General features: G+C 38.5%; 1 protein-coding gene across 1 annotated transcript; it reads left to right on the top strand.

Moving 5' to 3' along the window:
- The first annotated feature begins 18,052 nt into the window (after positions 1 to 18,052).
- Positions 18,053 to 18,949, top strand: LOC128094912 (vomeronasal type-1 receptor 4-like). Its single transcript, XM_052713515.1, has one exon. The coding sequence runs from the start codon at positions 18,053 to 18,055 to the stop codon at positions 18,947 to 18,949; it is 897 nt and encodes a 298-aa protein (XP_052569475.1).
- Positions 18,950 to 27,930: the final 8,981 nt, after the last annotated feature.

Raw genomic sequence — 27,930 nt, 5'->3', positions numbered from 1 at the left:
GATTGACTAAAGATAAAGAGGATCAGGCCTAAGATCCTTTAATTAGAGAAAATGGAGAAGCACCTCAGAAAACTGACAATAAACAATAGTAGTGCTGTCGATATCATTCTGTATAAATAAAACACTGATTAGCCAGTGGCCAGGCAGCAAGTATAGGCAGGACAAGGAGAGAGGAGAATTCTGGGAAGTGGAAGGCTGAGTCAGGGAGACACTGCCAGCTGCCACCATAACAAGCAGCATGTAAAGATGCTGGTAAGCCACGAGCCACGTGGCAAAGTATAGATTAATAGAAATGGATTAATTTAAGCTATAAGAACAGTTAGCAAGAAGCCTGCCACGGCCATACAGTTTGTAAGCAATATAAGTCTCTGTGTTTACTTAGTTGGGTCTGAGCGGCTGTGGGACTGGCAGGTGACAGAGATTTGTCCTGAGTATGGGCCAGGCAGGAAAACTCAAGCTACATAGTACAGTTTTGAAAACTTGAGTAAATGATGAAACATACTGAAGAGTCAGGATTAATCTTCTATCAAAGATGTAAGTTTTGTCTCAGAGGAAATTGCACATAATGTCATGTAATGGAGACAGTGTGCATCATGGAGCTCAGTTCAAATTCATGGTGAATTTAAGATACAGAAAATATCAAAATATGTATAAATGTTTCAACCTAAATAGTAAGAAAATCCCATATATTTTTTAAATGAGTCAGGAAACACATGGTTTGCACAGTCCTGCCATCACTTGGGAAACAAATATAATTTCTGGCATAATTCTATATTAGCACTTCTAGTTAGTTTGCATTTGGGTTTAATAGAGAGTACAAGAATTCCTAGTGCAGATTATGACATTGTGCCTTTCTTTTTCCTGATACTTCATTAGCTATCCAATAATTCCTGAATGACAACACTCTTCTGCTGGTGGTTTAAAGTACCACAGTTAGATGTCAGAAAATTGTCAACTTAATTGTTCAGTAGAATAATTGTGAGGACTGGAGTCTTATGAGACACTCAGACTTCTACCCAAGTCTCTCATATAACAGATTTCAATATTTTCTACAACTTCCACAAGATGGTTTTGGCTTTGGGCATTGTGAAACAGCACATACCTTGCCAAGCATGTTGTTTCTTTGGATAATTGCACAAGAAACTCATAATAGCTTTTGAAAATTATCAAATCAAAAGTTTCAGAAAACTATTTTGCTACTAATGCCAGTGGAGACACTAGCACCACAAGTGAAACAAAAATTCCATTTCAGAAGGGACCTGAAGTAACAAGCCACAGACCTTTGTCCCAGGTTGAACCTTTCGCATCAGATTGTGTGTGGTACAGAAAGACTCTAGAGGAGAACACTATCCCACAGAGGAAGGAGTCAGAAGAGTGTTTTCTTTATGTGGGGGGAGGGAACGTGATGTTTACAGTTAGCTTAAACAAATACAACTACAGTGAGGTAATACACCTGGTGTTATGTCTTCTTATCTTTGTTCATGTAAAACAGCCAAGAGTATTTCTCCCTGGCCTTCACATTTCCTCCAGATATAAATGTGGACTGTTGGGTATTTTGATGTCTAATTTCTTGAGTTCTTTATATATTCTAGATATCAGCCCTCTGCCAGATGTGAGGTTGGTGAAGATCTTTTCCCATTCTGTACGCTGTCATTTTGTCTTATTGACCTTGTCCTTTGTTCTACAAAAGCTTCTCAGCTTCAAGAGGTCCCATTACTTAATTGTTTCTCTCAGTGTCTGTGCTATGGGTGTTATATTTAGGAAGTGATCACCAGTGCCAATGCATTCAAGACTACTTCCTACTTTCTCTTCTATCAGGTTCAGAGTAGTTGGATTTATGTTGAGGTCTTGGATCCACTTGGACTTAAGTTTTGTGCATGGTGACAGAAGTGCATCTATTTGCAGTCTTCTACATGGTCACATCCAGTTATGCCAACATCATTTGGTGAAGATGCTTTTTTTTCCATTGTGGAGTTTTGGCTTCTTTGTTGAAAATCATATGTTCATAGGTGTGCGGATTAATGTCAGGGTCTTCAGTTCAGGTCCATTGGCCCACCTGTCAGTTTTTATGCTAGTAACAAACTGTTTTTACTACTGTAGCTCTATAGTAGAGCTTGAAGTCAAGGATCATGATGCCTCCAGAGGTTGTTTTATTGTACAGGATTCTTATGGCTATCCTGGGTTTTTTGTTTTTCCATATGAAGTTGAGTAATGTTCTTTCCAGGTCTGTGAAGAATTGTGTTGGAATTTTGATGGGAATTGCATTGAATCTGTAGATTGCTTTTGGTAAGATTGCCATTTTTACTGTGTTAATCCTACCTATCCATGAGTATGGGAGATCTTTCTATTTTCTGACATATTTTTCAATTTCTTTCTTCAGGGCTCTCGAGGTAAACAGAGAATTCTCAACAGAAGAAGCTCAAATGGCTGAAAGGCATTTAAGGAATTGCTCAACATCCTTAATCATCAAGGAAATGCAAATCAAAACAATTCTGAGATACCATCTTACATCTGTCAGAATGGCTAAAATCAAAAACACTGAAGACAGCTTATGTTGGAGAGGATGTGGAGCAAGGGCAACACTCCTCCACTGTTGGTGAAAATGCAAACTTATACACTCACTCTAAAAATCAGTATGGCAGCTTCTCAGAAAATTGGGAATAAGTCTTCCTCAAGACCCAGCTATACCACTCTTGGGCATATACCCAAGGAATGATCAACTATGTTTATATCAGTGTTATTTGTAATAGCCAGGACCTGGAAACAACCTAGATGCCCTTCAACTGAAGAATAGGTAAATAAAATGTGATACATATACACATCAGAGTACTACTCAGCAGAGAAAAACAATGACAGCATGAGGTTTGCAGTCAAATGGATGGAACTAGAATATATGATCCTGAGTGAGGTAACCCAGACTCAGAAATACAAACATGGTATGTACTCACTCATAAGTGGATACTAGATGTAAAGCAAAGATAACAAGACTGCAACTCACAACTCCAGGGAAACTACCTAGTAAAGAGGACCCTAAGAAAGACACAGGGATCACCCAGCAACAGAGAAATAGATGAGATATACTTGAGCCAACTGGGGGTGAGGGAGGTAATAGAGGGCAAGTTCAGAGGAAAGTGAGCTTAGGGAAGTGGGAGGTCCCAGCTGGATCAGGAACAGAGCAGGAAAACAAGGAAAGAGGCATCATGATAAATGAAGACTCCATGGGAATAGGAAGAAGCAGAGTGCTAGAGAGGTCCCCAGAAATCCATAAAAATACCTCCACTATAGACTACAGACAATGGTTGAGAGAGTGCCTGAGCTGACCTGCTCTGGTGATCAGATGGCCGAACACCCTGGCTGTCATGATAGAACTTTCATCCAGTGTCTGATGGAAGCAGATGCAGAGATCTACGGCTGAGCCCCAGGTGGAGCTCTGGGAATCCAATCAGCGAGAGAGAAGAAGAATTGTATGAGCAAGAGATATTGAGACCATGATGGGAAAAAGCACAGGGACAAATAGCCAAACTAGTGGAAACTCATGAACTGTGAACCAATGGCTGAGGAGCCTCCATGGAACTGGACCAGGCCCTCTGGATAAGTGAGATAATTGATTAGCTTGAACTGTTTAGGAGGTCCCCAGACAGTGGAGCCGAGTCCTGTGCTTGGTGCATGGGCTGGCTTTTTTGAGCCTGGGGCCTATGCTAGGACACTTTGCTCAGCCTTAGTGTAGGGAGGAGGGGACTGGACATGCCTCGGCTGAGTCTACCAGACTGGATTAACTCCCCAGGGGTCAGTATCTTGCTTTGGAGGAGGTGGGAATGGGACGTTGATTTGGGGGCAGGGCTGGGGGCTGGGAGGTGGGAGTATAGGGAAATCCATGGCTAATATTTAAAATTAAGTTAATTATAAAATAAAAATATTAAAAAAATAAAGAGCAACAATTTGTTTAGAAATGTTTTACATTGCTATAGATTTTAGTTTATTGATAAAAATTTACAGTTGATTTTGTTATTATATATATAATTTCTATTCTTGTTTAAAGTATTATGTTTATGTAACTCATTTATGTTGTAATGGATAGTTTAAAAATACAGATTAATAATTACTCTTCTATGATAGTCAAACTTATAGTCATGTTAAGTTTTCTAGGTATACATAGATATAATTCAATTAGGTAGGTAATCTTCAAACACTTCAAAGACCTACAGAATATGGCATTTAAAATATTTAAAAATTTAGACTTTCTGGACAGTGAGACATGTCTGCTCCTGGCAGCACCAATTAACTTCAGAGTGGAGCATGGGCCTTGAAGACACTCTATATGGAGTTTATCTTCTTTTTGGCAAAAATAGCCATTTGGGCAAGAAACTGTTCCTGCCTGGACTGCTTAATCAACTGGACATGCAGAACTCATAGGAAGGTGACCACTGAACTTTCCTTGGTGAAATAGTCCTTGAGGTTCCTGCTTCCAAAAGAAAACTGCCAGACATTCTACAGGACACAGAGAGAAGTGACTGAGAGACTCTAGGTCTGTGGGCTGAAGATGGATGTCCCAACTTTACAGAGAAACTCTGGATGACTGTCCAGGCGGCCAGCTGTCTCTGTCATTCTAGATTTTTGAAAATGGCTTATAATATACTTCTTGTTTACTTTAGTAATATTATATCCTTCTGAGGTCTTTGATGTAGTTGAAGACTAGATAGTTATAATTTCCTTAGTTATGATAAAAGATAAGTTAGATATAAAACCTTAGGCTCACAAATATAGGATAGATAGGATATATTCTTTAATTGTGCTAAATACAAAGACTAGATATTATAACTATAATTCTTGCTTGATAGTTGTTTTGTTATATGTAATTTTGCTATGTTAAAATTAAAACTTTAACTTTTTTTTAAAAAAAGGGGGGGAAGTGGTGGGGATGTCTTTCTGTATGCTGTGAATGTGTTGCTCTGATTGCTTGATAAATAAAATGCAGATTGGCCAGTAAAAAAAAAGATTCAGATATAAGAACATAGCATGTTTTTCCCCATATTTGGATGTTAGCTTTGAATCTCCCTATGTGCATTTTGCTGGATTCGTTTATTTGTTTCTCTCTTTCACTTTTTTTTTCAAACTCACAAAATCCTTTGTAGCTAGAGTTTTCCTGCCTGGCCCACAGTCAGGACAAATCTCTCTCACCTGCCAGTCCCACAGCCGCTCAAACCCGACCAAGTAAACACAGGGACTTATATTGGTTACAAACTGTATGGCCATGGCAGGCTTCTTGCTAACTGGTCTTACAGCTTAAATTAATCCATTTCCATAAATCTATACCTTGCCACATGGCTCGTGGCTTACCGGCATCTTCACATGCTGTTTCTCATCGTGGCAGCTGGCAGTGTCTCTCTGACTCAGCCTTCCACTTGCCAGCTTTATTCTCCTCCTTGTCCCACCTACACTTCCTGCCTAGCCAATGGCCAATCAGTGTTTTATTTATTGACTAATTAGCAACACATTTGCCATACAGAACATCCCACAGCAATCCATGGTCATTTGGGGAGAGGAATTTCATCATAGAGACATGTAGGGAAATGGGCACTTTCATGATTAATGATTGCTCTGGGAGGGGACTCAACAAACTTCATGTGATGCTATTTCTGGGCAAGTGGTCCTGGGCTTGGAAAAAAGCAGACTGAGGAAGCCATTGGGAGCAAGCACTAAGCAGCATTTCTTCAATATCTTCTGTTTCTGTTCCTATGAAAGTTCTTGCCTTGAGTTCCTGCCTTCATGTTCCTCAGTGATGGAGAGCAACTTGGAAATATAGGATGAAATAGACATTTCCTTCCCAAGGTGCTTTTGGTTATGATATTTATCATAGCAATAGAAATGTATCTAATACATAATTTTTTACCATGTTCATGAGATGTAACTTTGATAGACTTACTCATGTTGTTTTCTGGAGTATTTTACAGCGTTGGTTACAAACTTTTAACTTTTTACAGAGTTAAAAGCCTTTAAGTGGTTAGAGCTTATGGGCTGTTCTGTGGGAGCTTGTAAAATAAGAATTGCAAAAAAATTTCAGACAACATAGGCCAGGATTATGAAGTTTCAGAGGTAAGCAATGACTGTACAATAGTAGCTTGTGTTTGTATAATTCTTTTAAAATTAAGAGTTCTGTTAGCCAGTGTTTCTCCCATCACATGGGACATAAAGTTTCTACACTAGTGCACTTTATGAGACTTTTAAAAAGCCTTTAGTGTAAGTTATTCCTCCTTCTATGCCCTACACTATTATGCCCTCCTATGTCCCTCCATATCCAGTTTTCCTACTCTAATTTCCTTATAAGAGTATATTCCAGTTTTACTTCTTTGTAAGACTCATTGCTCCTCTTTGGACTCTTACCTGGTATCTAAGACCTGTAGGTAGTCTAAATGTAACACTCATATCTAAAGCTTAAAAGCTAACACCCACATAAAATAGAAAACATGTTATACTTGTCTTTCAGTGTGATTGTTTCTAGCTCCATTCATATACCTGAATTTTTTTATTTATATGAATAGTGGAATTATTATATGAATAGTGGAATATCCCATGGTATAAATGTACCACCTTTTCATCATTCATTCATTGATTTGTAGATATCTAGGTTTCCATATAATATGGCTATTAAGCATAGAAAAACAATGAAAGTAGATTACCATTTATGGTTGTAGTAAGATATGGGATGCTTTGAGTATATGGTCAAGAGTCCTATGACTTGATTCTTATGGCAGCTCAATTTTCAGCTTCTTGAGGAACCTCCACATTGATTTCTACAGTGGTTGTAACAGTTTGCATGGCCAACAGCAATGGATAACCATCCCACTTTCCACAAATCATCACCAGTGTCAGTTTAAAATAAATTTTATGAACACAAGATATATTGGCACACTGCTTTTGAGCCTTAACTGCCATTCCTGTCTCAGACTTAAAACATCACCCCTGCATGTACTGGTAATGACACAGGAGGATAAGTTAAACACTATCAGAACAGCAGGCTATAACAAACAAATAAAAATAGACTGCTTCAAGAAGACCCCATCATCACTGAAGTCTCACAAATCCTTTTGAGGCATAGCTTTAGAAACATGCAGCCCATTGCTTAGTTGGGAAATTAAAAAACAATGAACCAGACAGGCTACCATTGTCCTAGTTCAACCCTGTTGCTAACCCTTGACAACACCTTTCTTTAACCTTATATGAGTATATTAGAACTCAGATGCTGCTATTTGCTACCAAGAGCTACAACATCTTCTCTATGGTGTGGGTCTTTCTGGCTTTGAAAGGGAAGATGGCAAACTCTGTTTGCTGGCTTTTACTAAGAGCATCCAACACCATAGATAAAGCATGGGGTTCAAGCAGGCATGTGGGATGTAGCCTCTACACTGGGTGTACAGGGCTAAGGGCACCCAGAAGTATGATTTTTTTCAGATATACTGAGAAATATTAGAAGAGATCTACAAACTCATAGGTCACTTTTGTAAGATTAGCCATTTTTAATGTACTTTTTATGGCCTATCTACAGTTTACGTAAATAATAAGCCATTATTGTGAGCTCTAACTTTAAATAAGCTGAGATGTTATAGACTAAGGTAATTTGAATCTCTTTTTTCTTTCCAGACTAGCTTCTGAATTATCTACCAACTAGCTTGATGAACTGCAGTGGTTCTTCTGAAATCCCCAAGGTTGAACCAAGTAACCTGCATGTCAACCACTGCTACTTGTTGCCAAACTACATTGGCCATTTGAAACATTCTGTGTCCTATATTTATGATTAATTGTCAGCTTGAGTGTTGAACTTTTAAAAATAATATTTTTATCTATTCTTTGAAAAATTCCTACTTGCATACAATCTATCTTGTCTATATTCATCTCTTTATTCTTCCCAGAATATCTTGCAACACAATTACAAATAAGGGATTTTGATAAAATTATGGTAAATTGTTTTAAGCATTTTTATTACATTGCAGTGACTTAAAAAATGGGTTTCTTTGGTGTTGTACTGAATGGACTGTTTCTAGCAGCAAAATGAGCCTTTCTTGGCACAATATCAACAAACAGGTATCCAGGAAAATAAAAACCCTGGTCTTTCATCACTCAGTATTTCATCTGTAGAAATCAGATTCCAGGCTGGAATGTCAGATGCTGGACAACCTAGTGTAACAGGTTCTTGCTGATGACTGTGTCCAGTACAGTTAGACAGACAAGTGAGCATGGGGGTTCATAGATCTGATGCAGACATTGTGATCAGAGTAACCTTCCTTATCTTCTGTCATCCAACTCCTGTGATCTTTAGAAATTCAGATACCCCCAAATCCCTGAATTCCACACAGACCTTCTAGTCTATGATGTACCCTCTATCATGTTGTCTTTCTGGGATGCATTTTAATTCAATCCCTCCAGTCAATTACATTAATGCAAATTTTAATTGGCCTCTCCGTACTCTGTATCTGCCCTCAGCCCAGATATCTTATCCCATCCACTGTGTCCTCTTGCCTTGAAAATCTTGGATATAATTTTGCTCAATTTTAGGCATTTTCAATTGCTCATGACTTTAATGCCTGCCTGAACCTATGACTTTTGATGCATAACTCTAGAGTTACTGAAGTTTCCTCTGGCATCTTTTAATCCTCTACTACCTCTTGTTCTCTCTACTGCTCTTCATTTTCCTGTCCTCTTTTTTATTCTCTCTCTCTATTTCTGAACATCCCAATAAGCCTCATATCTTTACTAATACATAAAGATCAAATATCCTCTCCACAGGCTCAAGTTTTTGACCCTGAGTACCAAGTTGATGCCACCTTGTACAGAGACCTTAGGAACTTCAGAGATGTGAGCTAACTTGAGGTAATGGGGTATGAATCAGGGGTGTGTTCTTGAAGGTAGATCCTAGCTTTTAACGTATGAGAACTCTCTTTAAACATGGTAAAATGAGACTCATCAGACCTAGTAGAGAAGAGTTTCAGATTAACCCAAAACCATGGAGAACAGCCTGTTGTTCTGGCATTATGACATGAACTGGTACACACAAATTATATTTCTCCAATTATATGCCGGCATACACATGGCTTCCAATCCATATTTGTGAACTCCAAGTGTTATTCATTGTCCAGTTATAAGCTTTACGTAAAAACTCATCACAACACTAATAAAGGTCAGTCTTGTTGATCAAAACTTCTTTCACATAGACAATATACAGGACAGCTATGACAAGATGCATAGAAGCTGTTGCAGTCTGCAAGAGCAGCAGCAGGATGGGTTATTAGAAGGTATGGCTGAAGAAAAGTTTCTCACAGTTCCTATGGCCAGGACAGTTATGCCCAGATAAAGGCCTCCTGAAGGGAATTTATGGGGCTTCACCAGCACTCATAATGGCCATACACTTTGAAGTTTGACTGAAGTTTTTCAAGATTTTTGTGAAATCCTTAAGGTATCAATGCTACCACAATGACTGCCCCTATAGTAGTCTGGTTTCTTCATTTTTTCTTTCTTTCTTTCTTTCTTTCTTTCTTTCTTTCTTTCTTTCTTTCTTCTTTCTTTCTTTCTTTTTTCTTTCTTTCTTTTTTCTTTCTTTCTTCCTTCCTTCCTTCCTTCCTTTCTTTCTTTCTTTCATTCTTTCTTTCTTCCTTCCTTTATTTCTATCTTTCCTTCTTATTTGACAGCTTGTCAGTGCTGAGAGTCACAAGGAAACAATCTGACAGAATACAATTAAACAGTTAAATCCCCTATTAGCTTAGTTGAAGAAAAACTAAGCACTAAAGGTTGATCACCATGAAGTTACCAAAATAACACAAATATTTCTAGTCTTATTCAAAGGTTTCAACTCCCCTTCCACTACCCTAGAGACATTTGTGTTTCTCTGATCTGTTGTTATTTCATCTGGATGTCTTTTCATCACACTGTAGATTTTATCCCATACTTTTAGTGGTGCTTTCCTTGATTTGCCTTTAAATATGGGGGAATAATACACACTTCATGGCTGTGGTTTCCCTCTGCTGTACTTTTGTTCATCGAATATTTTGGAATGTCATAGATGTTCTCTTCTGCCTACGGGACCATATAAAGGATATCTGTGACAAGTTTAAAAGCACAGTTTTCAGGGGGGCCAATGATGTTTAACCCCAAGAACATATGTGTCAGATCACCAGCACAGATAGCTTCCAATTAGGTTCTACACCATCAAAATCCACATCAGAATCCTTGGTATGTGTCTTGAACAATGGAGTCCAGTTTTAGGAGGAGAGAAGCATTCAATTGAACACATTTTATATCTCCTGAATCACATGATTATTATTTTTAAAATGAACCCATCATTATTGACTGAAATCCAGTCTTTCTAGTGTGTGTTGTACTCACCTACCTCTCAATCTTCTGAGGTGTACATTCATTTTTTTTAATCTAAAGGGCTTCAGTCTGCACTCTTCTTATCTTCAGTTACTTCTAGAAATGCTATCAACCATCAACTATGTCTCCCTTCTCCTTGCCTGGCAACTATCCCCAAATAAATTATCACAGCTCTTAATAGTCTTTTGTGTTTCAAATGGCCAACACAACCTCAGAAACCGTGATGCTGAATTTTCAGTCATTTTCAAAATCTTTGTGGAAATAATGAGTGTCTCTGCCCATTAGCCTGTGAACCCTGACACACATTGTATGACCCTGTAGTCCCTGATTTTTCCACTGATCCCTTTAGCCCATCTATACTCACTAGCCTCTCTGTTCATTTTATCTTTCTGTGAGCACTTACCATCCTTTTGTACATCTATCATTTCTCAATGAGTCTCATTTGTTTTGGAGATGAAATAATCCCAGAATGACTCACTTTTTTTTTTTTTTACCATTTGTTCCCAGTTGGTGGCATTATGTAGGGAGTCTGTAGAAATTTGGTAGAGAGAGGTAAAACAGGAGGGATTAAATATGGGGAACAGTCTCTTGCAAGAATAACCTGATTCTTAATTCATTTCATCTCTGATTTCATCTATGACATAATAATCTTGTGTCATAGAATTGGCTCTTCATTGTCTCTCTCCTTCCAGTCTCAGATATGTGATTATTCACCAGAAACTCTTCAGTCTTTGCTTCTACTGGCACTACTGTTACCACTGTGGCCAAAAGCTTAAGGATCTTGTGTGCTTAGGAGGAAATACTCAGCCTGTGTACTCATGATCAACAAAATAAATAAAGCAAAACTTTAGGGAAATATTTTTAGGCAAAGAAGCTAAATAGCATCTATAAGAAGCAATTATTTGTCATACACAGATTGCTATTCCACCAATCACAGCCTTGCATATACATGGCCCTCGTGCTAACAACTACAAACTTATTTATTTCAAGGTTTATATAAGAACTAATTTAAACCATTTCATAGGTTGATTCTTATTTTTGTTGATCAAAAATTATTGAGTGAGTCACAGGGGTGGGACTCTTCTGCCTGCTGAACCATATAAAGGAAAACTATGACAGAGTTCATATGAGTTGAGCACAGTTTTCAGAATTAGCTGTAGACAGGTGTAGCAGGAGTCTTAAAAGTTCTTATTAATAAAATCAAACCCAGGGCCAGTTATTGGAGTGAACTGGAAGATCAGAGAACCAGAACAAGCCACAGCTAACCTCACCTGGCCAACTTCTCAGCTGGTCTTGTTTCCTCAAACTGGAAGCCTCTGTGTCCTCATCCCAATGGTTCTCAGCTGAACTGTGCTGCTCAAAACCTAAAAGCTTAACCAGCCAAATGCTTAACCAGGCCAAATGCTTCTAGTTTCTGGTCCTCACGCCTTATAAATCTTTCTGCTTTCTACCACCACTCCCTGGGATTCAAGGCTCACTTTCTGGGATTAAAGGTGTGAGTCACCATGCCTGGCTGTTTCCAATGTGGCCTTGAACTCAGAGATCCAGAGGGATTTCTGTCTCTGGAATGCTAGGATTAAAGGTGTGAGTGCCACCATTTTCTAGCCTTTGTATCTACTGGTTGTTCTGTCTCTGACCCAAGATAAGCTTATTAGGGTGCAAAATATTTTGGGGAACACAATACCACCACATTTCCCCTTTTTTGTTTAAAAATAAAAGAAGCTTATAACTAATACAAGAAAAACTATCCAATAAGTATATACAATATATACAGCCAAAATTACATTAATGATGACTAGTCCATTAACATTTGATAGATTCAGATAAAAACTCCATTATATATATTAACAATGTCCAGTCCAGTAACATCTGATAAACTCAGACCAAAAATTTTTCATTACTTATCTTATTTAAAACAAGTAGTTCCTTTTTAAAAGTAGATTTCATAATCTCCCTTTTTATCTTATCATATCCATATTCTCTCTTTTTTCTTTTTATAATACATTCAGTAGTCTACCTTTTGTCATTTTTATATCTTCCCCTTTTTCTTCAGTGTAGATTCAGTGATCTACCTATTTATCCTATTATTTCTTTATCTTTTTTCTCAGTGATCATTTTCTCAATGATCTATCTCATATCTTATTCTCTTTTTCTTTTTGCTTTCTATGGGTGAAGATATCTTTAGGGAATCTTGAAAAGAAAATTTTTGGGTTAATTGTCAAGTCCTGTATCATTTATCCAGTCTCTGCATAATAGGAAAGTTCAGGGCTTGTCACAAGTCCTTGCTCGAGTAGTCTGTCAGGCTGGATTATCTCAGCTAGTCATCTCGAAACTGTCCTAAACAGTTTGTAGTCCAAAGTTGATTTTTCCTTTGTGTTAATCGATTTAATGACTTTATTATAATCCATGTGGAATCATCTTTGTGGGGGCCCCGTCATCCTTTCGAAGATTTCAAAGTTGTTGTTAGGCATGGTCATGATTCCCTGCAGACTTTTTTTGTGTGTGCCTCCTCTGTGGTTTGAAGCAATCACAGTCTGATAAATGTCTGTCTCTTGGAACTATGAATATTCTTCCGTAGAAGAGAATATCTTCACAACAATTTCTCTCCACCATTTGTCTTGCCAAACTTTTCCAAACTGACCTTTGTCGATGTTTTCTTGTAACACGATCGTCCTGGCAATTCTTCTCTGAACCAGCAGCAGTAAACCTTTTGTCCCAGGTAGCAGCATCACTGCAGTCACCAACACGAAGAGAAGGAGCCGGCAACATGGAGCAGTAGCCACTGCTTCCATGGTCCCACCACTGTTTGTGGCTCAGTCTGGGCCAAAGCTTCTCCCAAGCCTCCTAGGCTGGCCTCAAACTTGGGATCCTCCTGCCTCTCCCTCCTTCAGTAAATGCTACTGGCATGTACCAACACAACCAGCTGAGTGCAGCTTGCGGCCCACAAGGCTAACAGGCAAGTAGATTTTTCGAGAATTCGTACCATGAACATTGGGCGCCAGATGTAACATGAATCTTAAAAGTTCTTATTAATAAAATCAAACCCAAGGCCAGTTATTGGGGTCAATGCTGGTAGATCAGAGAGACAGAACAAGCCACAGCTATCTCACCTTGCCGGATCCTCAACTGGTCTTGTTTCCTCAGACTGGAGGCCTCTGAGTCCTCATCCAGAATGTGTCTCAGCTGAACTGCTGCTAGAAGCCTGAACGCTTAACCAGCCAAATGCTTCTAGTTTCTGGTCTTCACGCTTTATATATCTTTCTGCTTTCTACCATCACTCCCTGGGATTAAAGGCGTGAGTCACCATGCTTGGCTGTATCCTTGAACAAATGGATTTCTGCCTCTGGAATGCTAGGATTAAAGGCATGTGCTACCACTGTCTAACTTCTATGTTTAATATTGTGGCTGTTCTGTCTCTGACCCCAGATAAGTTTATTAGCATACACAATATTTGGGGGAATACAATACCACACTACCACTTGCAAATTAAAATTTGTTTTTTCTCTAATGGTGCTACACTGGGGAAACAAACTACTCTTGAGGTTAGGCCACATGTGCAGCAGGAGATGTGCCAACAGAAAATGAAGTCAACCTTTGAAGTTTCCTTGTCATACAATGTCTTCTCGGGTTCTTTTCTTCCTTTCATTTTTAATTTCATGATATTTCAACTTTTTCTTTAATGTTATTTTTCCTTGTCTTTTTATTCTACATGATCTTTGAGTACACACTATGGCTTCGAGTTTTGTGTTTATATGAGAACAAGTGGATCTCAGCCTCTATCTCTTTCTTGTCCTTTTCTTGGATCCCTTTCCTTATATTTTGTTGTATTCTGAGGTGTTATTTTTGTTTTATTATATTAATTATATTATTATGTTATTATATTATAATGATCCCTTAAAGCCTGTTTGTTTTCTGATCAGAGACAGGGGGTGGGTCAAGTTTGGAGGAGAGGCCGGAGCGTAGTCTAAGGGGTAGAGAAAATGGAAACCATTACTAGCACTTGTTAAATGAAAATAAAATCTTCAGTAAAGTGGGAAAATCCTAGATTTTTCAGGTTTACACTCATTACTTGTAGATTCAAATGATAGCCCTTGGTTATGTCAATTTAATGCACATATGTGACTTCATTTGTGAGCAATGTCATATATACAATTTCTTCTAGGATAAGTCTCTGATCAGACTTCCTATCAATGCAAGGTGATATTTGTAATTTTTCCTGGCATATTCCATACCATAATTTCTAGTTAATTTATATTCTGTTATACCAAGATTGCAGTGATTTCTAGTGTGAATTATAATGTCATATTTTTCTTTTACTGACACTTCATTAGATATCCCTAAATTCCTGACTGATTATGCCCTGCTTTATGTTGGAAATTGGTCAGCATTGGGCACTGGAAATTAATAAGTGACTTCCCTTTGTGTAAAAGAATCCAGAGAAAAAAAATCAAATGAGACAAAATGCAGGAGAGCTTGACGTTCCTTGAACAGTCCCCCCAACTCAGTCTTCAGGGATCATGAAAAATAACAGGCTCCCCAACCACTTTTTCCCTTTGGAGAAACAGACATTCATCGGCGTTAATTAGCAAATGGAAAAAGGGATGTTCCTTTTTCAGAACATCAGAAGTCCTTGGCTCCCAAAGCTAGGTGCAATAATTGCAACTTCAGGTGAGAAATTTGTAGTTCTGAAGGGAGGTGAGGTCATGGAGCTATGATCCTTTATTTCAGGGTTGAGCTGCCTCCTATTTTTACATTGCTGGCTGTTATATCAGGAGCTGCACTCAGGAACGATGGTTTGCAGAGGGAATGAGTCAGGTGATCATTTGTACTTCAGTCTGGAAAGAAAAGCAAGCAGAGAAGGGAGGTCTAGTAAGTGTTCATGTCTGGAAAAATTAATCTGTGTAAGGGGAATTGCTGTGGGATGTCTTTCTGTATACTAAGAATATGTGTGGCTTCCTTTGGATAATAAATAAGGCTGTTTTGTCCTGTGACAAGAAAGATTACAGCAAGGTGGAAAATACAAGCAGAGATACAGAGAGAAAAAATGGCAGAATTGGAAGACATACCAGCCCACAGCTGAAGGAGCAACAAGATGCCAGCACACCTTAATGCCATGACCATGTGCCAATGTATATATGAATAGGAATGGGTTGATTTAAGATGAAAGAGCTAGCTAGCAGGAAGCTGAAGCCATAGGCCACATAGTTTGCAATTAATATAAGCCTCTGGGCAATTTATTTTTATAAGTAGCTGCAGGACCACAGGTGGGAGAGACTTGTCCCTACTGTGGGGCCAAGTGGGACACAGAGAAATGTCTGTCTACAGGTATGCTTCACAACCATCTGGGAGAAGATGATTTCCTGCATGTTCACTCTTCTTCCATTGCTATTTGTTCTAGACACTGAATGAGCATTTAGGGTTCTTATACCTTTTTCTCAAACACGGTGCATTCCACTCCTAGTCATTGTCTTTCAAGGCATTGGCAGCTCAATTTGGAGAATTTTTTGTGACTTTGAATATTTTTTTCTTTCCTGACAGATCCGCCATGTGAAAACAACATCCTCAGCCAGTATGCTTAGCCCCTCCATATATCAAGTCCTCCAGGTGGGTGGACCGGAAGATTTGGCCCAGTGTACTTATTTTTAAAACTGTTCTTTCTATGGTTTGTCCTTAATTTGTCCTTATCCTCAAAAATTGTCCTTATTGTATATGATTTCCTTATCTAAAATAACAACTAAAACTTCTTAAAATGGAACAAATATTCAGGATAGTTTTCCAATGTGTTGTCATGATGAAGTTTTCAATATTCATCAAGCTAATATTAATGAGTGGTTTGGCTTGAACCTGTAGTTCTATGACTTTAATCTTGCAGAGAAGACACTTCACATCAATCATATTCAAGCAACCCTTGCAACAAACTCCACTTTCTGTTTTTGTAAAAAGTGATTAGATTTTTTTTTTCTACAAAAGAAAGAGAATACACAATGCCCAGGGCACTGGAACTCACAAGTGAAAATCATTTTAGTGTGCCACACATATATCAAGAAAATGAAGTTGAGCTGAATATGGTAATCCTAGGAATGCACAGGCCAAGGAAAGAGCTGCAGGAAGTTCCAGGGACAGTTTACATTATAATGTGAAACCCTTTCTTAACTTTCATACTTTATGAACTAGAAATAACAGTGACAAAACTGTATTTGTTTACACTTCTACGTCATTACACCAGTCATGGAATCCTGTTGGGTTCTTGGTAGGATAGGACGATGGGGACATGGGTTCATATTGTGTTAACCTGTCAGAGGCTGGATCCCTGCTGACATGCTTTGAGATTTGCCTCAAGTGATATTTGTCATATGAACTCTTATAATTCTTATGTATTTGGCCTTTGTTAATGTATTTCTTATTTATTTATACTGCTAGAGAGGACAACACTGTGAATATCAGCAGAGGGCAGTATATTCCCTTTTGTTTGTTTTGATTCAGGGGTCTCACTATGTACTTCTACCTGTCCTGGGAATTCACTATATAGACTAGGCTAACCTTGAACTCAGAGTGTCCTGCCTATCTCTACCTCCTGGGTGCAAGGATTAAACAAATGTGACACCATGTCTAATTGGTGCAGTGTTCTCTTAAAAAATGCATTAGGAGGCCCTTGGTTAGAAAATATTTCTTGTACATAGATTTAAAATTTTGTCTTAGAAGACATTCCCACAGGAGTGAAATTGTGAACACGCAGGTGTACACCTATTCCAGTGAAATATATGAGTCAAGGAGAATACTATTGACAGTTTGTCACATATCTAACTTATTCATATTCTTACCAAGAACTGGTGTTTCATGCTAGTTTTACTTTACATTTCTGTTACTGCATTAAGACATCTGACAGTGGATCTAATTAGAATACTGGACATCACTCCCCTTTTTATTCCACATTGAATATGGCTGGTTGTACATTTTGTATCAGTTAACCAAACAGAATACATATCATTTGTTCTCTCTTCCCTACCCTAGCACCTGCTGAATAATTTGTGTGTGTGTGTGTGTGTGTGTGTGTGTGTGTGTGTATGTGTGTGTGTGTGTGTAATTTAATGTGCTGTGTTTCTTAAGGATATCTAGCTCATCAATTGAACTTCATGATTGGAGTGTTTCATGCTGTACTATAAACATTTTTCTCATATGAGAATATAGAAATATTCACTTTGTTGAAGTAAAATGTACATTGTTTAAGCTTAAAGTTTGGATGTGGACAGAATGGAAGTCTTTCCCTTTGAAACTGCAGATTGAACTCTCTTTTCCAATGATATAATGTATAAAGTAAAATTCATTCTGGAAAGTAAAAGTGAACATTCTTCCCACTTGACTCAACTGGTGATTGCATCTTTATTGAAATATGGTCTTATTTTTAATGCTGAAGATTTTAGGAAATGCAACATGTACTGGAAATTCACTCCAAAAATATGAGCAGTTATATACTTCAATAATTTCACTGAAAGTAATTACTGATGACCAAGTATTTTTTTGAGACAGTATTGTTAACTTACACATTCTGCCTTGCAATCTTGAATTCAAGTATTTGTCCTCCACAAGCATAACAGGTCAGAAAATTTCATGATTTGCATCATTTGCATCATTTGGCTCAGAGACATAATTATTGTCATAATTTTAAAAAAAAAATTGCCAAATGAACAGAATGGACTCCAGGAACATGGCAATAGGAATAGTGTTCTCAATTCAGAGTACACTTGGAATTCTGGGAAATGTATTATTTCTTTACTACTATTTAGTCATTTATTACAATGAGCACACATTAAAGACTGTAGACTTAATTCTTACACATGTCTTCACAGCCAACTCCTTGATCATTCTCTCTACAGGAGTGCCCCAGATAATGAGAGCTTTAGGGTGGAAAATGTTCCTCAACGATGTTGTATGTCAATTTATTTTATATGTTCTCAGACTTGGCAGGAGTATGTCCATCAGTACCACCTGCCTCTTGAGTGTTTTCCAGGCCATCACCATCAGCCCTATTGACTCCTACTGTAAAGATCTTAAAATCAAAGTACCAAAATATGTTCGCCTCTCCATTTCCCTCTTTTGGATCCTGTACATGGTAGCAAATATGGTTTTCCCTATGTACATGTCTACCAAAAGGAATAGCAAAAATAAGACACAAAAGAGAGATTTTGAATTTTGCCCCTCTCTAGGTCGTGACAAAATAGTAGAATCTCTGTACACAGCATTTTGGGTGTTCCCTGAAGTCTTATTTTCTATACTTATTGTATGTTCTAGCATATCCATGATTGTCATACTTTATGGACATAAGAAGAGGGTTCAACACATCCTCAGCACTCATGCCTCCCCCAGAACCTCTCCTGAATCCAGAGCCGCTCAGACCATCCTGGTCTTAGTTTGCACCTTTCTAGCTTTTTATACCCTTTCCTCCATTTTACAAGGTTACATTGCTCATTCCCACAATCCCAACTGGTGGCTAATGAATATCACAGTCATCATTTCTATGTGTTTTCCTACTTTAAGCCCCTTTGTGATAAGTCATAGTTCCACTATTTCCAGATTTTGTTTTTTCTAGATACTGAATATAAAAATGAAATAATCTTATCATAATTATGTAAATTGTATCATTGTAATGTTTTATATAGAAGGGTCTAGACCTATATGTCCTTCCAAATATCAGTCTAATAATTTATGATACTTGTTATTTTAACAATAGCATCATTTCAAAGAATAATAGTATATTCTTCATTATAACTTACAGCCAGGCTAGCCACAGGTTCTCAACCCCATTAATTATTGTAGTTATGGACTCCTCATTGAGTGGCCTTATATCCTATCATAATGAGGTTGGTTACTTTTGCCATATTTCTTTCACAGTTTTCACTGTTGTGTAAGTGAGCCTATCTTGCCAAGTCAATCTTTTTTTTTTTGGTTCTCATAGTTGATTGTAGGGTAACAATAATACATTGATTACTCTTTTCCTCCAGTGGAGAGCATTACATACACCTTGTAGCAGTAGGAAAGCTAATCAGTAGAGATGAAACTTCCAAGTCAGTATCTACTGGATTCCATATTTTATGACTCAAGAATTTTGCAGTCATATATTTGAACTTTCAGTTATTGTGTGGAAGCACACACAAGACTTGTGCAAGTCAAAAAAAATATAGCAGCAGTATGGGCAGGGAGGAGATAGACATTAATTCCAGTCACTACATCCTGTGGAATTGGCATTTGATAGCTGTTAGGAGGAGAGTGTCAGATTGTTTTAACAGTGTTGCTGCCCTGTAGGTTTAGCACATTTAAGGATAAATCTTACATTTAATAATACTTTGTAGAACACAGATTGTATATGGTAGTTTTACAAATAAAACAACTTGAAATTTAGTGGATGGGTAGGTAGGAATGGATCTGAGAGAATTTTGGGGAGAGAAGTTGAATATGATCAAAATACTTTGAATGAAAATCTCAATGAGTTGACAAGAATATTAAAATTTTTGGTGGAAGCCACAATTTTAAGGTGTACTCCAGGGCTTTGTGTTTTCCTCTGGTACTTAGGAGCAAAGTAGGGGTGAATGCACTATAATGTTCTACCCTGTGTAAGCATACCTTATGTACTGGAATCTTAAGAAGTATTCATTAAGGCTAAGTAAGCAGGTTAGATCTCAATTTCTTTTTTTTTCTTTGTTAAACATAATGATTTTATTAATTCTTTGGGAATTTCACATCATGTACCCTAATCCCACTCATATCCAATTCTTTCCAGGTCTGCCATCCCACTTTATTGCCTTCTCCCCCCAAACAAACAAACAATTAAATAAATAAAACACTTTGCTCTCTCCTCTACTCTGCATCTCTGTCACATATGTATTTCTTTTATCAGTCTTGGGAGTTGTAGTGTGTCCTGAAGTATGCCCTTTTACTCAAACAGATTTATTTTCAAATATTCATTATAATGAGATGTTGGGCTAGTTCAAGGCCTCTGGTTTCTGGTATGCTATCAATAATGGACCCTCACCAAAACTGGTCTATGATATCCTGCTGTAGTCCTTAGTCATGGAGAGGCTGGGGCTATGATTCTGCAGGACTGGTCACTTCATTCACTCCAAAAGGTTGTAAATGCAGTAGATGTTGTGGTGGGCCAAATCAAAGCCCTGGATGTTGGCCTGGGAGGTAACTGAGTTATTCAGTCTGAGCCTACACTGAGTCTAACCTATCAGATGAAGGTTCAGGTCAGTTCTCTCATGACCACATAATCTGGGCCAGCTCTCCTGTGCACATATTATGGTGTGGGCCCAGTGCTACCATGTGTGATGACAGTTCTCCTGTTGCAGCAGGTGGCAAGTGAAGAGAATTTTTTCCATGACCATGAAGAATAGGAGCCTGTTCTCTGCATGGAGGCAGCTCTCCTTTGATGCACCTGTGGAGTGGGGGACAGCTCTCTGTTGCCCAGGCCACTGGAGCCAACTCTATCATGGTCTGATGGTAACACGACCTGTAGACATCAACAGAGACCCCAGCTGCAGTAGAATCCTGGATGTAGATATGGCCCTCAGCTGCAGCTTGGCTCCAGATATCACTATGGCCCTGATGGCAGTGTTGCTGTTTGAAAACAATGTGGTCTCAGATGATGGTCCAGTGTCCAGGCATCTGGTAATCTGGTAGTCTCACAGACACACATATGGCCCTTGGTGGAACAGGACCTGACATTACATTGTCCCAGGTGACAGTGTAAGCCACACATACCAGCCTGTTCCTTCCCTTTGTTTTCAGTCATGCTTCTCTCCACAGCACATGAACTGCTCTGCTTCTCTTTCCCTCCCATTTCTCCACCACATACCTGTTCATCTTAGAGGCATGCCCCACCCAGGCCTCAGGGTACTTGGTGGGCCTGTGGCTGGTTTCATCTGTCCCAGATTTCAGATTCTTAAGGAGACAAAGGAACCAAGTTACTAAGAAGATAAGGATGAAAGTACTGAAATCTATGAAGATACTAGGTACAGAAAACACAGAAGCAAAGGGGATAAAGTCCACACATACAGTGTATTCAGAAAGAGGGTACAGAAGAAACAGATCCCAGGCAGATGACACTCTCCAGTATGCTTGATGTGGAAATATTAGATATTAGATATTGTTTCAGAAGTTTATATTATTGAGAGATCTTCATAGTAAACAATATTTAGTGTTTAGTTTCCTTTAAATTAGCTGAATAACTTGACCCTTTGATTAACATCTGTTAAGCCACTGCCTTGTGCTCTACTATCCTGAGGAACTGTAGACCAAACAGCACTCTCCTATGTATGAAGGATTGTCATCTAGGCTTCCTGAAACTTAGAGAATTTCACAGGTACCTTGTGAATCCTAACTCCCAACTCCAAAGGACAGTGTCATCATTGCTCCTGGGAAGCCACATTGTTCCCCTTTAGGAGGTCCCTCTCTGTCTATAGCCAAACATTCTCAGTGATCATGGTGCAGTTCCACCAATACATTGTGTCTTGGTTGTTTGGCTATATAATAGCTGACTTCTAAGTTGCAAGAGAGATAAAAAAAATACCCATTCTCATCATTTATCTCAAAATTCAAAGTGACAAATAGGAGCATGTACCCATTGAAGGCTTGTGATTAGTTCTCATGTGAGTTTTGTGACTGAGTCACAAAAATATAATAGTAGTTGAATTGGGAGCCATGAACATGCCTGACTGGTAGTAGTAGAATTACAAACTTTATATTACAGGTAATCTTTCTTTTTTTTCCCTCAGGATTTTTTTATTAAGAAAATTTTTCATTCATTTTGCATACCAATCTAAGATTCCTCTCTTCCCTCCTCCTGGACCCCTAGCCTCCCCCTCCCAACCCATCTCCCCACTCCCCCCGCAAAGGAAGGCAAGGCCTCCCATGAGGAGGCACATCCAGGAGAGGCGAGTCCAAGCCTTTCCCCTCACCTCAAGGCTGCACAAGGTGCCCCATCACAGGTAGTGGGCTCCAAAAAGTCCATTCATGCACCAGGGATGGATTCTGATCCTACCACCAGGGGGGCTTCAAGCAGATCAAGCTGTACAATTGTTTCACCATGCAGAATGCCTAGTGCAGTCCCATGCAGGCTTCACAGCCGTTGATCCAACTTTCATGAGATCCCACTAGTCTTGTTTTGTCATCTCTGCAGGTTTCCACATTATAATCCTGATGCACTTGCTCATAGAATCCCTCCTCTCTCTCTTTGGCTGGATTCAAGGAGCTCTGCCTGATGTTTAGCTGTGGATCTCTGCACCTGCCTCCATCAGTCATTGGAGAAAAGCTCTGTGATGATAGAGTATTCACCAATCTGATCACTTGGGTAAGCCAGTCTAGCTGAGGAATCCTCTCCACTATTACTAGTAGTCCAAGCTGGGGTCATCCTTGGGGATTTCTGGCAACTTCCCTAGCACTGAGTTTCTCTCTATCCCCATGATGTCTACCTCTATCATGGTATCAATATTACTACTTTCCCACTCCATCCCTATTCCAGCTCTACCATCCCATTCCCTTATGTTCTCATCCCCTATCACCTAACCTCCATTGCCCACACTTCATCCCCAGTTTACTCATAGAAATCTTATCTATTTCCCCTTCCCAGGGCAATCCATGGGTCCCTCTTTGGGTCTTCCTTGTTAGTTAGCTTCTCTGGAGTTGTGGGTTGTTGTTTTGCTATCCTGTGCTTTACATCTATTGTCCACTTATGTATGGGTACTGTGGTGATATTTTATTTCTTTGTTAATAAATAAGGTTTGCCTAGAGATCAGAGGAAATAGCAAGCCGTAAACACAAAAGTCAGGCAGTGGTAGCACAAGCCCTTAATCCAATAACTTGGCAGGCAGTCTTTAGGTGTTCAAGGTCACACCAAGGAACAGAGCCAGAAGTGGTGACACCTGCCTTTAATCCCAGTACCAACCATAGAGAGCTGGAGGTCTGTACAGACAGGCAGTAACAAGGAAGTGAGGTAGCTGGGCTAAGAGTCAATGACTGGGCAGAATAGCAAGGTAATAAAAGCCTGGTTAGACAGGAAGTCATGGCATTTTGGAAGCTATAGAGCTGGTGAAGTAAGGTGGTTGATGGCTGTCACTATTTCCCTGATCTCTAAGGCTTTCACCCCTATATTTGGCTCCATATTCTTTATTTAATAAGTCCAGTTAGAAATGCATCCACTTTTGGTGTCCAACTTGTGGGGCAGGAATTCACAAAAAAGCCACTTGCCTGTGGCCTTGCAGTCCCCAGCTCAGGCCCAAGCTGCACGCAGCTGGTTGTGGTGGCACACAATGGTAGGATTTACTAAAAGAGGCAGAGATAGGAGGATTCTGAGTTTGAGGCCAGCCTGGGAGGCTTGCTGAGGAGAAACTGCAGACAGGGCCAGGCCACAAACGGTGGCAGTGGGACCGTGGAGACAGCAGCTGCTGCTCCACATTGCTGGCTGCTTCTCATCATGTTGGTGGTGACACTACTTCCTGGGATGAAGGGTTTACTGCTGCTTGTTCAGAGAACAATTGCCAGGACAATCATGTTACATAAAAGCATTGGCAAAAGTCAGTTTGGAGAAGTTTGTTGAGTCATGTTGCTGTGAAGATATTCTCTTCTAGGGAAAAATGTTCATGGTTCCAAGAGGCAGAGACTTATCAGACTGTGATGTTAGGCCATGAAAACATCCTAGGATTTATAGCAGCAGGCAACAAAGACAATGGCATATGGACTCAGTTGTGGCTGGTGTCAGATTACCATGAGCATGGATCCCTTTTGATTACTTGAATAGATAGATACACTGTTACAGTGGAAGGAGTGATCAACCTCACAGTGTCTATGGCAAGCCATCTTGCCCATCTTCACATGGAGATTGTTGGTACCCAAGGAAAGCCAGCTATTGCTCACAGAGTTTTGAAATCAAAAATAACTTGAAGAAGAATGGAACCTGTTGTATTGCAAAGTTGGGACTGGCTATGAGACACAATTCTGCCACAGATAAAATTAAGATTGCGCCAAACCACAGAGGAGGCACAAAAGAAAAAAAAATATTTCTGCAGGAAACCATGACCACACCTAACAGTGACTTTGAAATCTCTAAAAAGATGATGGGATCCCACAATGATGATTCCACATGGATTATGATAAAGTCATTAAGCTGATTAACATCACCCAAAGTTCAGCTTTGGACTACAAACTACTCAGGACAATTTTGAAATGGCTAGCTAAGATGATCCAGCTTCACAGACTGCTCAAGCAAGGACTTGAGACAAGTCCTACATTTTCCCATTATGCAGAGACTGCACAACAAATGATACAGCTACTTCTCCCAGGACTTGACAATTAACCCCAAAATTTCCTTTTCAGGATCCTCTAAAGATGCCTTTGCCCACAAACAGCAGGAAGCAATTTTAAGAACACAATGCCCACATTCCCAAAAGGTGGGGGTGGAGTGGGTGTTTTTTGTCTTTCAATGGGTTTCAGGTTTGGGGTAGTTGTCATTGTTTAGAAGGGTTGGTTACAAATTGTTGTTAATGGTCAGGAAAAGGGCTAAACAAAGGACATTAGGTTTAAGGTTCTTGTTTAAAAAAAGAGGAAATATAAAAGAGGTAGATTATTGAATCTACTCTGAAAAAAAGATAGAAATGATAGAATAAAAAGTAGATTAATGAATCTAACTCTGAAAAGAAAAAAAGAGGATATAGATATGTTACCAATAAAAAGATAGAGTACTGAATCTACTTTTAAAAGACAACTGCTAGTTATAAATACTTTACAGTGGACTGAATTTTTATATATTGTATACAAATTATATATATTGAGATTGATATTGTTAGAAAATACTGTACATATATTTCTAATCTTGTTCAGGATATTGTACCTATACAGTTCATTTAATACTTCAATTTCTTTCTTCAGAGACTTAAAGTTCTTGTCATACAGATCTTTCACTTGCTTTGTTAGAGTAACCCTGAGGCATCTTATATTATTTGTGGCTATTATAAAGGGTGATGTTTCTCTGATTTCTTTCTCAGTCCATTTATCATTTGTATATAAGAGGGCTATTGATTTTTTTTTTTTAGTTAATCTTGTATCCTGCTATATTACTGAAGGTCTTTATCTGCTGTAAGAGTTCCCAGGTAGAATTTCTGGAGTCACTTATGTATACTATCATATCATCTGCAAATAGTGAAAATTTGACTTCTTCCTTTCCAATTTGTATCACATTGATCTCCTCTTGATGTTTTATTGCTCTGGCTAGAACTTCAAGTACTATATTGAATAAATATGGGGAGAACAGACAGCCTTGTCATGTTCCTGATTTTAGTGGACTCACTTAGAGTTTCTCTCCATTTACTTTGATGTTGGCTGATGATTTGCTTTAAATTGTCTTTATTATATTTAGATATATTCTTCGTATTCCTGATCTCTACAAGACCATTATCATGAAGGGGTATTAGATTTTGTCAAAGGCTTTTTCAGCATCTAATGAAATGATCATGTGTTTTTTTTCCTTTCAATTTATTTATATGGTATATTACATTGACAGATTTTTGCATGTAGAACCATCCTTGCATCTCTGGGATGAAGCCTACTTGGTCATGGTGGATAATTGTTTTGATGTGTTCTTGGAGTCTGTTTGCCAATATTTTATTGAGTATTTTTGCATCAGTGTTCATGAGCAAGATTGGTCTGTAGTTCTCTTTCTTTGTTGCATCTTTGTGTGCCTTGGGAATCAGAGTAACTGTAACCTCATAAGAGGAGTTTGGTAACATTCCTTCTGTTTCTATTTTGGAGAACAATTTGAAGAGTATTGGCATTAACTCTTCTTTGAAAATCTTGTAGAATTCTGTATTAAAATCATTTAGTCCTCTGCTTTTTTTGGTTGTGAGACTTTTAATGACTCTTTCTATTTACTTAGTGGTTATTGGTCTATTTAAATTGTTTATCTGGTCTTGATTTAAATTTCGTATGTGTTTCCTATCCAGAAAATTGTCCACTTCTTTCAGATTTTCCAATTTTGTGAAGTACAGGTATTTAAAGTATGACCTGACGATTATCTGGATTTCCATTTTGTCCCTAGTTATGTCTACAATTTCAGTTCTGATTTTGCTAATTTGGATGCTTTCCCTCTACCTTTTGTTTAGTTTGGATAAGGGCTTGTCTATCTTGTACCATCTCTTTGTTTCATTGATTTTTTGTATTGTTGTCTTTGTTTCTATTTTATTGATTTCAGCTCTCAATTAGATTATTTCCTGGCATCTATTCCTCCTGGGTGACTTTGCTTCTTTTGTTCTAGAGCTTTTAGGTGTGCTTTTAAATCAGTAGTGTGAGATTTATACAACTTCTTTATGTAGGCATTTAGTGCTATGAATTTTCCTCTTAGCACTGTTTTCATAGTGCTCCATAAGTTTGGGTATAGAGTACATATATTTTCATTGAATTCTAAGAAGTCTTCTTTTCTTATGTCTTCCTTAACCCATTGTTGATTCAGTTGAGCATTGTTCAGTTTCCATGAGATTGTAGCTTTCTGTAATTTTTGTTGTTATTCAAGTCTAACTTTAAGCCATGGTGGTCTGATACAGGAAGTTATTCCATTTTTTTTTGTATCTGTTGAGATTTGCTTTGTGACTAAGTATGTGGTCAATTTTAGAGAAGGTTCCATGAGGTGCTGAGAAGGTATATTCTTACATGTTGGGGTGGAATGTTCTGTACATATCAATTAAGACCTTTTGAGTCATAACATCTGTTAGGTCCCTTATTTCTCTGTTAAGTTTCAATCTGGATGTTCTGTCCAATGGTGACAGTGGGTTGTTGAAGTCACCAAGTACTAATGTGTGGTTTGATGTATAATTTAAGCTTTAGTAATGTTTCTATAACATATGTGGGTGCACTTGTATTTGGGGCATAAATGTTCAGAATTGAAACTTCATCTTGGTGGATCTTTCCTGTGATGAGCATGTAATGTCCTTCTCAATCTCTTTGAAATTTATTTTGTCAGATGTTAGGATAGCTACCCCAGCTTGCTTCTTAAGTCCATTTGATTGGAAAGTCTTTTCCCAGGCTTTTACTCTGAGGTAGTGTCTGTCTTTGAAGTTGAGGTGTGTTTCTTGTATGCAGCAGAAAGATGGGTCCTGATTTCATATACATTCTGTTAGCCTGTGTTTTTTATAGGTGAATTAAGTCCATTGATACTGAGTGATATTAATGACCAATGATTGCTAATTCTGGTTATCATTTGGTGGTAGTGTGTGTATATTTCTCTTCTTTGGGATTTACTTCTATGTGGTTATCTATTGCCTCTGTTTTTGTGTGTGTATCTGCCTTCCTGACATTGGAATTTTCCTTCTAGTGCTTTTTCTAGGGCTGGATTTGTAAATAAGTATTGTTTAAATCTGTTTTTTTTTTTCTAGGAATGGCTTGTTCACTCTGTCTATGGTAACTGAAAGTTTTGCTGGGTATATTAGTCTAGGCTAGCATCCATGGTCTCTTAGTGTCTGCATTACATCTGTCCAGGACCTTCTGGCTTTCAAGGTCTCCATTGAGAATTTGGGTGTTATTCTGATGGGT

This window comes from Peromyscus californicus, unplaced genomic scaffold (genome assembly GCF_007827085.1).
Source record: "Peromyscus californicus insignis strain IS unplaced genomic scaffold, ASM782708v3 Scaffold_4__1_contigs__length_199733344, whole genome shotgun sequence".
Lineage (NCBI taxonomy): Eukaryota > Metazoa > Chordata > Mammalia > Rodentia > Cricetidae > Peromyscus > Peromyscus californicus.
The sequence above is the reverse complement of the archived record's forward strand: the minus strand, read 5'-3'. Positions and strand labels throughout refer to the sequence as shown.

What these genes read in the sequence shown, in the direction of transcription:
- LOC128094912 (XM_052713515.1), top strand. Translation starts at nt 18,053, where the DNA reads ATGGACTCCAGGAACATGGCAATAGGAATAGTGTTCTCAATTCAGAGT.